At 42.3% G+C, this 12,684-nt stretch overlaps 1 protein-coding gene across 2 annotated transcripts in view; it reads right to left on the bottom strand.

Moving 5' to 3' along the window:
- The window catches only part of OTUD7A (OTU deubiquitinase 7A), a 413,079-nt gene that overhangs the window by 86,426 nt on the left and 313,969 nt on the right, over nucleotides 1-12,684 (bottom strand). For both annotated transcript variants that reach the window (XM_077473039.1, XM_077473040.1), the window contains 3 exons: nucleotides 11,227-11,328; nucleotides 6,698-6,825; nucleotides 1,780-1,892 (listed from right to left, as the gene is read on the bottom strand). In XM_077473039.1, coding sequence (XP_077329165.1) covers nucleotides 1,780-1,892; nucleotides 6,698-6,825; nucleotides 11,227-11,328 — 343 coding nt within the window. The remainder of the gene's footprint in view (nucleotides 1-1,779; nucleotides 1,893-6,697; nucleotides 6,826-11,226; nucleotides 11,329-12,684) is intronic.

The raw sequence follows: 12,684 nt of genomic DNA on the forward strand, positions 1-12,684 counted from the left end.
TATGTAGACCTAACCTTCTGCAATCCTTATTGTGTAAATGATTTGTCTGTTTTATTTCTTATACTGCCATTGGTTTTCTCTTGTTTTTTACACTCTCATTCATGAGAGAGCCTGTGATGTCTGGATGGGGCGGTGTGGGGCAGCTTGAACAGAGACCAATAATAGTATCAGGAAATCACAGCCTGTGTGCAGCTATATTCAGCTGCATAAAGCAACTGTCGGTAAAAGACAGGAAGGCTGACGAATGTCTAGATTAGACAGTTTTTCTAATCAGACATTTAGCAATTCAAATAGTGCTTAATATAAAAGTTTTTAATATTATCCACAGAAATAAAGGGTATATTTTTCATTTTGACTGGCATTCCACTTTAAGCCTAGCCTACATAAACCTTGACAGTGAAAGGATGTCTGAACAGACATAGCATGTTCAGAGAAAAGATGAACCAGTCCAAAGCTGAGCGTTCCTAATCCTTGGCTGCAGAAAAAGGGAGGTCTATAATATGGAAGGTCGGTACCTGATTAAATGACTATCCGATATCCATGGATGTTGGAGCATAAAACATAAATGGAGAGAGGGAAAATTCAATAAACTGGAAAAATTTAGGGGTGGGGTGATCAACAACACCCTTAAAAAAGGGAAGCAGGGATTGGGATATACTGCAATCCTTTGTATGATAACATGACCAGAAGGATGAGTAGTAGTCCTTCCAATCAACACCTACAGGTGATAGCCACACAGCAAACCTGCCTAATCAGTTATTAATTAAAGGATTCTAGGAATCATCCAGCCTACCCACGTAAAGGCTGGATCAAGGAGTGAGGGGTAAAAATCTCAGTGACAGCCTGATAGGTATTCACCTGATAGAGAATATAAAAAGGGAAGGTATCAAATAGATTTCCCCAAAGCCTGAAGGTCATTCACAAAAAGAGGACTCTGCAGTGTAGTTGAGCATCATGGGAAATGTAGTTCCAAAACATCTGGGGTGCCAAGGTTCGCCATCACTGCCCTAACCCTTCAAGATAGGGATTCTTAGATGAGGGGATCCAAAAGGCAATACTTTGATTCTAGGAAAGACCGTGTAGTCACGATTTTCATACTCAATGCTGCTTAGCGTACAGAGTAGGTCATCCAGTTTGTTATGGGGGTGTTCTCAAAGCTTTTGAAAGGTAAAGATCTTGCAGTATCCAGAAGTTGTCCAACAGAGGTCAAGTCAGAAGACCAACAACAGAGGGGTCCCCCGACAACTCAGAAACTGTTCTGGGGAACCAGAGTTAAGGGGCAAGCAAGAATTCCATTAAGCAAGCAAGTGAGGGAAGTCCTCCCAAAAACGGCGATGGGACAATCTAGTCCAGTGACCATCCAGTCCAGTGAACAGCCTCTGGGACTTCTTGGTGCCTTGCCCAAAATTCAAACTCTCTATCTCAACGGAGAGATTGAAAGGGACATAGACCACACAAGAAGGGGTAGATCAGTGATGGCAAACCTTGCCACCGCAGATCTTTTGGAACTACATTTTCCATGATGCTCAACTACACTGCAGAGTGCATGAGCATCATGGGAAATGTAGTTCCAAAACATCTGGGGTGCCAAGGTTTGCCCTCACTGGGGTAGATCAACAGAAGACGGCGAGCCACTTCTGTTAAATAAATATGAGAAATACACTTTAGACATTCAAGATAGCATTAGAAGATTCAAGTTTTAGATTATACAGTGTTGGGATGATTTTTTTTTTTTACAATTTATTCATTTTTCTACATAATGTATTAGTTAAAACTTACCCACCACCAGAGCCTCCATTCTTGCTGAAGTGTGTCCGAGGCTCACTAGATGCTAGTTTGAGAAGCTCGTTCCACTCTCTCTCCCATTCATCCTCTGTGTAAACCAGTCCAGACTGTACAAAGGAAAAAATAGACATCATTTTGAATTCATATACTTTTTTTTTAGTTCTGGCTAGTCGCACTAGACAGAACTGTTGAATTTTTTTTTGTTCTGAATATAATAATTTTATAGACAACCTCAAGTCAAAAGCCAGACATCATTCATGCATTTAGTGTGGAACAGTGTCTAGAATGCAAGCATTGAATATTATGTGCGGCCTTTGGTGATATCAGGGGCCAAACTTGAGGTCTACTACATAAAGCGGACCTCCAATGGTTCACATACACTTTCGAGAAAATTCCAGAAAAAACTGCAGAGATCTTTTAGGAAGCAAAGTTCCTTAATGAAGATTAGTTATACCCCATCATGACCAGAGCCAACCAGCCAATGCATTTATGATTTTCACAATTTATTCAAACTGATTAAAACACAATAAAACTAAATACAGTGACCAACTGAGACAAATTCAGGCAATCATGAGCAGTATTCTACTTTCAATTGATACCTAGCTTAAGCCCTTGTACACACGGTCGGAGATTCCGACAACCAAATCCGTCGGAGTAATTCCGACGGATTAATTCCGGAAGAGGTCCGAGAGTGATGTTGCATACACACGGTCGGACTAAGTTGTCGGAAAATCCGATTGTACATAACGTGATGACGTTATTTCGTTACGACGGGACTACGTTCAGGCTAGTAGCCAATAGCTTTGGTCTAGGAAATTTGATCTGAGCATGCGTGGCATTTTGTCCGTGGGAGTAGGCTTCACATGATCGGAGTATGTCCGATCGGAGCATTTTGTCTGAAAATTTTACCGGCAAGTTGGAAAACTTGGTCCGTCAGATATTCCGACGGAAACAGTCCGATGCAGACCACACACAGTCGGAATATCCGACAAAACGGTCCGATAGGAAACATTCCGTCGGAATCTCCGACTGTGTGTACAAGGGCTAAGAGGTTCGTTTGTGTTCAAGATCGATTGATTTGTCACTAAACCCTGCAACTAAAAACAAGCTTGCAATCGAGCATTATATAAAAAGACTATTTTTTTGAATCAACAAACAGTGCTTACTTTTACTGGTGATCCCCTTATTGTGCTATCCCTGCTATTCCCACACTTTCTGTTTTGTGTTATGAGCAGTGAAAGTGCACGTGTATTATATGACCGTGCACTGCTTTACACAGACTTCATCTCCCAAGATTCAGTGCCATGCTGCAAGGGTGGATCAGCGATTAATGGACTGCATTTCTCACTGCCAACAAATTTTATGTTATGATTACTAAACTGGGTGTAGTCTATAGTGGGAGTGCAGCAAGGAAAGTGGCTACATTCTACCTATAGTAGCCAACCTCATAAAGGAAGTCAGCTGAGCAGGATAATTACATATATATTTCTTCATATACAATATGACATTGGTATTTATAGGTATGTAGATGAGGACTTAAAGAGGAGCTGCACCTAAAAAAAAATATTAAAAGCCAGCAGCTACTAATATTGCAGCTGCTGACTTTTAATAATATCACACTTGCCTGTCCCAGGTTCCAGCGATGTCGGCGGCAGATGACGAGCGATCGCTCGTCTCGCTGCAGCCACCGCCGCCATCCTCTGTCAGGGAATCGGGAAGTGAAGCATGAGGGCTTCACTGCCCGGTTCCCTACTGCGCATGCGCGAGTCGCGCTGCACTGGTTCCCCGCTGTGTCTCTGGGAACTGTGTGTTTCCCAGAACACAACGGGGGGGGGGGGAGGGGGGCGGAGCGATGCGGGGGTCTGCGGCGGTCTGGCCGGAAGTGGGTGCAGTTACCTGGATTATCCAGGTAACTGCACCCCCCTCCCCCCCGAAAGGTGCCGATTGTGGCACCGGAGGGGGGGAGGGATAATACTAGCGGAACTTCCCCTTTAGGGTGAAGAACTGCTTTAAGTAGGCAAGGAATATTACATTTGTTTGTTTTTTTTGGACTGGGTTTAGTGACACTTTGATGACCAAGATGTGGCATGAAACCCACTAATGATCACACAAATTTGTTTCTGTTTTTTTATTTATTTATTAATTTTTTTATGGGATTGTATTTATTTATTTTTTTGGTTGAGCTTGATGGACTTGTGTCTTTTTTCAACCTATGTAACTATGCATATGGCCAATTAAAAAAATACCACGTGCTATAAATCCACATTTACATGGTTTAAAAATGACTTTTATTTATATTGTATCCAAGTTCCCATTTTCCACACGAATATACCGCACTCTCTTACTAAACACCTATATTCTTTTTCTGCTTAAAATGACTTCTTGGAGAAGTGGAAAAGCAGTATATAATTTTGGTCATCATTCAAATTTCCTATGTTAACTTTATGCTGGAGGGCAGCAGTTCATCTTGGCCTCATGTACACTGCTGCTGGTAAACGGACGTTTAGGAACAGTTGGGCATTTTTTTCAACTGCTCCTGAACTCTCCTCTATGTACACAGGGTCGTTTATAGTCATTTCTAGGCAGTTGAGTTTAGAGTTCAGACGCTGAGTTTAGAGGCATTTCAAGCGTCAAACTCTTCTACACGCGGTAACTCACATTTAGCTGCATTTCGTTCACAGGTGTTTTTCATTTTTGGCTATTTAAAAAAATAAAAATAAAATAAACCTAAACGCGTCAAAACGCCACTAAACACAGCATGTAAACGTGGCAAAACAGACGTTTTAAACATGGGTTGCTATCTGTCAAGTTAAATCGTTCAGGAGAGGTTATAAAAAGATCCCATGTACATTAAGCCTAAGCGTTCCTAAAGAGGAACATGTAAGATATGGGAAAAACACAATTTTCACCACATGCTGTAGTCTGCAGGGGGGGAGAGGGTGAGACAGACAGAGAGACAGAGAGAGACACACACACAGGCAAAGAGAGACAGAGAGAGACAGGCAGAGAGAGAGAGACAGAGAGAGACACACACACACAGGCAAAGAGAGACAGAGAGAGACAGGCAGAGAGAGAGAGACAGAGAGAGACACAGGCAGAGAGAGAGACACACACAGGCAAAGAAAGAGACAGGCAGAAAGAGAGAGAGACAGGCAGGCAGAGAGAGAGAGAGACAGGCAGAGAGAGAGAGGTAGAGAGAGAGACAGGCAGAGAGAAAGACACAGGCAGAGAGAGAGACACACACACACACACAGGCAGAGAGAGACACACACACAGGCAGAGAGAGAGAGACACACACACAGGCAGAGAGAGAGAGAGAGACACACACACAGGCAGAGAGAGAGAGAGAGACACACACACACAGGCAGAGAGAGGCAGGAAGAGAAAGAGAAAGACAGGCAGAGAGAGAGACAAAGACAGAGAGAGGCAGAGAGGCAGACAGACAGAGAGAGAGACACACACACAGGCAGAGACACACAGACAGAGAGAGACGGACAGACAGAGATGCAGACAGACAGAGAGAGAGACACACAGGCAGAGAGAGACAGGCAGAGAGAGACAGGCAGAGAGAGACGGGCAGAGAGAGACGGGCAGAGAGAGAGAGACGGGCAGAGAGAGAGAGACAGACAGGCAGAGAGAGAGAGAGACAGACAGGCATAGAGACACAGCCAGAGAGAGACAGGCAGAGAGAGAGAGAGAGAGACAGGCAGAGAGAGAGACAGACAGAGAGAGAGAGAGACAGGCAGAGAGAGAGAGAGAGACAGGCAGAGAGAGACGGACAGAGAGAGAGAGAGAGAGATAGGCAGAGAGAGACACAGGCAGAGAGAGAGGCAGAGAGAGAGAGAGAGAGAGAGAGAGAGAGACAGGCAGAGAGAGAGAGAGAGAGAGAGAGAGACAGGCAGAGAGAGAGAGAGAGAGAGAGAGAGACGGGCAGAGAGAGAGAGAGAGACAGATAGGCAGAGAGAGAGGCAGAGAGAGAGAGAGAGAGAGAGAGAGACAGGCAGAGAGAGAGAGAGACAGATAGGCAGAGAGAGAGGCAGAGAGAGAGAGAGACAGGCAGAGAGAGAGAGAGACAGATAGGCAGAGAGAGAGGCAGAGAGAGAGAGAGAGAGAGAGAGAGACAGGCAGAGAGAGAGAGAGACAGATAGGCAGAGAGAGAGGCAGAGAGAGAGAGAGACAGGCAGAGAGAGAGAGAGACAGATAGGCAGAGAGAGAGAGAGACAGATAGGCAGAGAGAGAGGCAGAGAGAGAGAGAGAGAGAGAGAGAGAGAGGGATTGGCACAGCGTGAGATAAAGACTCCATAGTTAAAGCGCACTGCTCTCTCTTCTCACAGAATGGCTGAAATAGTTAATAATTGACATGTTTTCCCTGCATTGTGGACATTTGGGGGGGTCTCCTGAGGTTATCTTTCCAAAAAGCTTCTAACCTCAACTGCTGATAACTGCTGCTAAACTCAGTATGTAAAAGCTGTTAAACTGAAGTTTTTCACTGTCATTTATCAGCTGTCATTTTCCAGCATTCAGAAGAGGTTTTTCAACTGCCCCATGTACATGGAAATACTGAGGGAATGCTGTTTAATCATCATCACTAACCCCATTCTTGATACCTGTGATATTGTTTGCCTTTCCAAGAAAAACACATTAAACAATGGTGATTTTGAGGGTTATCTCAGGGTAACCTTGGCAGGACTTCAAGAAGACTCTAGAGTGTTCTGCAATGAACCAATGAAAAAAGTGAAATGCAGACTATTCCACCAGAGCCTAATTAGGGTGTATATTGTAAGATCAGAAGTGTGTTGCTCTGGACAGGTATCAGCATGTAACTCATGTGACGGCAATGTGATAATAACAAGGTACACGAAGATATCGTTATGTGCTCATCAGCAGGCGTTAAACAGCCAGACACTAATACCTCCTTGTTCTGCTGCGTCTGCTGCCACCTCCATCTCCTCTTCAGTGCCTCCCTCTCTGCTCCACTTCTCATCATGGTATAAAGAGCTTTCCTTAGAACAAGGTCTCGGTCATGAAATCCCCACATCCCTAAGAGACAAGACACAAGCAGTGAAGCAGACAACGTGCTGATAACTACAAAGCCTGATCTATGGGGAAACCAAGAAGGGCAAGGATCTAACTGTTCCCTCTTCGATGAATGTATTAGGTGTGAGTGTTACCTTGTGAACCAATAAAAGAAATATGAATTGTGTTTAAATAACAGCATATGAACAGTTTACAGAAATTAAGCTATCTTCCTCTGGTTATATAATACCAAAAGAAAAACACAGTGAGAAATAACAAACCAAAGAAACCAATAAGAAATCAACTTTCCAACAGTTTAAACCAGTGGTCTCCAAAATGCGGCCTGCGGGGTAGATGTGGTCCTTTGCTAGGTTTTATCCAGGCCTTGGGGCATTATTTTTCCCACTGAAACCAACAATGAAACACCATTCCTTTCACTGACACCGACAGTGGGGCATCATTCCTCTCATTGACACCAATGATGGTGCACTATTCCTCCCACTTAAATCCATTGGGTTCTATTCCTCCCACTTAAATCCATTGGGTACTATTCCTCCCACTGATATCAACAATAGGCCACCATTCCTCCCGCAGATATCAGCAATGGGGCACTATTCCTCCTACTGAAAACAACAATGGGGTACTATTTCTCCTACGGATACCAACAATGGGGCGCCACACCTCCAACTGAAACCAACGATGGGGCACTATTCCTCCCAACAACACCAACAATTGGGCACCCCACTAATACCAGCAAGGGGCACTATTCCACATTCAAAAAACAAGGGGTTAATATGGTGTACTCTGGATGTGGCTGTATACAAATAGCTGAAAAAAAGGGGGGGGACATGAACTGGGAAAGGGAACTGGTAGTAGATATGGGTATTTCAGAACAGATCCATAATAAATGTGTCCATGTAAGGATGATAAGTTGCTTAACATATAGAAGGCAGCCAGTCCATAAAAGCTGGAAGGCTCTGGAACAAGACAAAAGTAAAAAAGAACTAAAAAAAAAAGGCTAGCCTGAGGAAGGAGCATGCATGGTCCAAACGCAAAGCACCGCCCAACAACACCGTTCCCGGATGTGATGACATCACAGCACCACGGAGCATTCACGATCTATGGTCCAGCCTCCCGAAAGTGCTGTGTGCATGCAGTACGACTGGACAGCTACAGGACTGAGGATCGCTTCTATCAGCCCGTGAACCTTATACCATTGCGGATGATCTATTGGAATTTTACACGCTGAAATTTTACTGTTCCCATATCAGTGTTTTTAATACATTTATATTAAACTTATTGTAAAACACGCTGCATTTAGAGGGCGCCGTTGTTTTTTCCTTTTGTACTATTCTACATTCTATTGACCACAGGCATTATTACATTTTTTTACTCCAACCACCAAGCCTGAGACCTTGTCTATTCCCACTGGCATTGGGCATTTTCTTCTCCCACTGGCAAAAGTTTGGCACCCCTAAACTTTGAAGGACAGTAAACTGGCCCTTTGTTTAGAAAGTTTGGAGACCCCTGGTTTATACTAATGAATGAAAAATACTGCATATTCAGCTCACCGTACATTTGTGTGATGGTCAAGGAGAAGAATGTTCCTTACATTTGTAATCTGTATGAATAATCCCGCTATTACACATAGCTAAAAAGATCATCAGTTTCAGTGGCAACCTATTTGAGTATCATTAATTTCTACTTGCTCAAGAAACCCCTAGCAACCTCTGGAATAACCTGAGTTGAAAAAACCTGATCTAAACTAAATGTACATGCACTTTTACTGAGCAACCTTTTTATAAATACACCCCAGTGTGAAAGGAGTATTTCCATCAAGTTGCTCTATATTAAATGTGTATCTAAAACACACTGCTTATATACCTTGGATATGGAAATATATTTTAAGCAGCACATAAATCTAATTATAGACACACATACACTATATTGCCAAAAGTATTGGGATGCCTACCTTTACATGCACATAAACTTTAATGGTATCCCAGTCTTACTCAATAGGGTTCAATATTGAGTTGGTCCACCCTTTGCAGCTATAACAGCTTCAACTCTTCTGGGAAGGCTGCCCACAAGGTTTAGGAGTGTGTCTATGGGAATGTTTGACCATTCTTCCAGAAGCGCATTTGTGAGGTCAGGCACTGATGTGGACATGAAGTCCTGGCTCTCAGTCTCCAAAGGTGACTAATTGGGTTGAGGTCAAGACTTGGCTTGGGTTGTGCCGGCCAGTCAAGTTCCTCCAACCCAAACTCACTCATCCATGTCTTTATGGACCTTGCTTTGTGCACTAGTGTGCAGTCATGTTGGAATAGTAAGGGGCCATCCCCAAACTGTTCCCACAAAGTTGGGACCATGAAATTGTCCAAAATGTCTTGGTATGCCGACAGCTTAAGAATTCCCTTCACTGGAACTAAGGGGCCAAGCCCAACCCCTGGAAAACAACCCCATGCCATAATTCCCCCTACACCAAATGATTTGGACTAGTGCACAAAGCAAAGTTTATAAAGATATGGATGAGCGAGTTTGGGGTGGAGGAACTTGACTGGCCTTCACAGAGTCCTGACCCCAACCTGATAGAACACTGTTGGGATGCATTTGAGCGGAGACTGCAAGCCAGGCCTTCTTGTCCACATCAGTACCTGGCCTCACAAATGAGCTTCCGGAAGAATAGTCAAACATTTCCATAGACACACTCCTAAAAATTGTGGACAGCCTTTCCATAAGATTTAAAGCCGTTATAGCGGCAAAGGGTGGGCCAACTCAATATTGAACCCTACGGACTAAAGCCCCATACACACTATCAGATTTTCTGCTGATTTCTTCCTTCAGATTTACCAAAACCATGTAGTGCAAGGGCCTGTCTGATTGCATACAAATGCAAACTCCTAAGGTTTGACCTCATATTATATGGTTTTGGTAAATCTGAAGGAAAAAAAATCGGCAGAAAATCTGATAGTGTGTATGTAGACTGGGATATCATTAAGTTTCATAAGTGTGTAAAGGCAGGCGTCCCAATACATTTGGTAATATAGTGTATATATTTAACTTACAGATTTGGCTAGTAAAGTAAATAGTAACAGGTGATTAACAGGTGCCTGCAGCTCCATGATAATAACATTTACAATGTCTTGACAGCACATATAATGGGTTTAGACAAGTCTAGCAGACAGTAACGTGGCACACCAGAATAGGATATTAGTAGGGTAGCAGTTTAGGATGGGATGTTAGCAACAAAACAGATTAGTACATGATGTTAGCAGGGAAGCCAGTCAGAATGGGATGCTGGCAGGTCAGGATGAGAGGACAACAGGGTAACAGGTTAGGATGGGATGTTAGCAGGGCAGTAGGTCAGGATTGGACGTTAGCTAGAAAGCAGATCAACTGTGATGTCAGCAGAGAGGTGGATCAGAATGGGATGTTAGCAGGGCAGGATGGTATGTTAATAGGATAACAGGACAGGAAGAGATGACAGCAGATTAACAGGTTAGGATGGAATGTTAGCGGTGTAGCAGGTCAGGCTAATGTTAGCAGGAATGCACATCAAATGGTATGTTAGCAAGGCAAACATTAGAATGGGTTGTTAGCAGAGTAGCAGGTTAGGATGCAATGTTTGCAGAGTAGTAGGTCAGAAAGGGATGTTAGTAGGGTAGCAGATTACTCATGCTTTCCACACTCATTCTGTTTTCAGGTAATTTCATGAGGGCTGGGGCTTTGCTATAGATGGTAGTAAGATGACCATGTTAGCTGTTGGTAGAGTTATAGGGGTTAAGGATGTCAAAATCACTGTTTAATAAATAATATAGTATTCACAAATAAATTGTTTTTATTATTGGACTGAATTCTAGGACAAATATAAATAGCTTTGTAACTGTAAAGGGCTCTTTGTAAAGCCAAAAGAAAGAAATGCCACTCCAGACAAGAGTTCCTTGAGACACGTGTCCTGATAAGGCACACAGGTGCAGGCTCTGCAATGGATGAAAGAGCAAGAAAAAATCCTGGACGGCCACACACAGATACAACACCTTTATTCGTGAATTAAAATACAAAACAGTCAGTCCATGCTACGCAGAGGTAGCGGCAAATAGCTTACGCGTTTCACACCATGAGTTGGTGCTTGATCATAGCTGATGATAGTTATGATAAAGCACTAACTCACAGTGTGAAATGCGTAAGTTCCTCTACCTCTGCATAGCATGGACTGACTGTTTTGGATTTTACTTCACAAATAAAGGTGTTGTATTGGTGTGCGGCCGTCCAGGATTTTTTTCTCGCTCTTTGCTCAGCGCTTTAAGAAAAGACCTATAAAAAAAAAAAAAAATATATATATATATATATATATATATATATATATATATGCGCTATATAAAAAAATAATCCTTTTTAGTTTTATTATTACTACTTATCTCCTACCTAAAGAAGCAGCATGAAGTAGACAGTTTCCATCTCCGGTTGTTGCTAAAGGCAGAAGACGTTTGCAGCTTGAGCATGTTGTAGACCACCAGTTCAGTCTCCCTGGGATAAAAGGAGAGAATGTTACCAGAAGGAACGGCTTGGCAATGCCCAGGTTTCTGCAGGATCAGACTTTCCACTGATGTCTAATCATTTGATCAGAGAACTTCTACAGAGAACTGTCACTTGTGAATTGAAAATATTTCTTGTCTTCTTTATACTGTATAAAGTGGTCAGTCTAAAAAAATGTCAGTTGGACTTGTTGGGTATTTATCTGTAGGTAAAGGTAGATAAAGTAAATTCCAACGTCAGCCAAAAAATAATAACAATAATTTTTTAGTTCTAGACAGGATGTAGGAATAAGGAAAAGATGATCCGCACTCCGATGATTGCTCTTAAAAAATGTAGTATTTATTAACAAGCCACAGTGACCAAACGCAATTAAGATAGGTTGATGCGTTTCAGCCTATTAGGCCTTAGTCATTATGACTAAGGCCTAATAGGCTGAAACGCATCAACCTTTCTTATTTGCGTTTGGTCACTGTGGCTTGTTAATAAATACTACATTTTTTAAGAGCAATCACCGGAGTGCGGATCATCTTTTCCTCATTTCCCTACTCAGCCAACGACTGTGGATCGAGCACCTGGGAGCTCTGCTATCTATGTGATGTATGAGTAGTAGCACTGACTTTTTTGTTTATATCCAAGATGTAGGAATTTTTGGCTGCTTTTATGTCTTATATAAGTGTCAGTAATTGGTGCTAAAAATTAAGTACATTGTAGATGGTGAGTCTATGAAAGCTCACTGCACAGGCACTACCCAGAATTGTAAAGGACATAGGCGAACAATGTAAACAAATGGCTGTCTTCCAGAGGAAAGTAGTTGGGTTGAGTGGTTTTTACAAGAAAGATTAGGTCATAGGGGGTTAGGTTACTTTTACTTAAAGCACCCTTATTCTTTAAAAAGAGTCAAGCAACTACAGGCTTATGTAAAAGTCCACTTTTACCCCCTTTCTGCCCAGGCCAATTTTCGGCTTTCAGCACTGTCACACTTTGACTGCAACACTGTACCCAAACAAAATTGTTATCATTTTGTTCATACAACTAGAGCTTTCTTTTGGTGGTATTTAATTAATACTGGGGTTCTTTTCGTTTATGTTATCAAACTTTGCAAATAAATAATTGTTCTTCATAAATTTAGGGCAAAATGTATTCTGCTACATTTCTTTGGTGAAAATAACCCAAATCAGTGTATATTATTTAATCTGTAGAAAAGATATAGAGATCACAAAACTATGGTATATATCTGAAAGTTGATCAATCCTGATGTACTAACAGACTATCTAATTTCTTGAGGCCCAAAAATGTCAGGATAGTAAAAGTACCCCCAATGACCCCTTTTTGGAAAGTACACAGTCC

Source organism: Lithobates pipiens, unplaced genomic scaffold, assembly GCF_037356315.1.
Source record: "Lithobates pipiens isolate NorthernLeopardFrog02 unplaced genomic scaffold, aLitPip1_a1.2 Scaffold_8, whole genome shotgun sequence".
Lineage (NCBI taxonomy): Eukaryota > Metazoa > Chordata > Amphibia > Anura > Ranidae > Lithobates > Lithobates pipiens.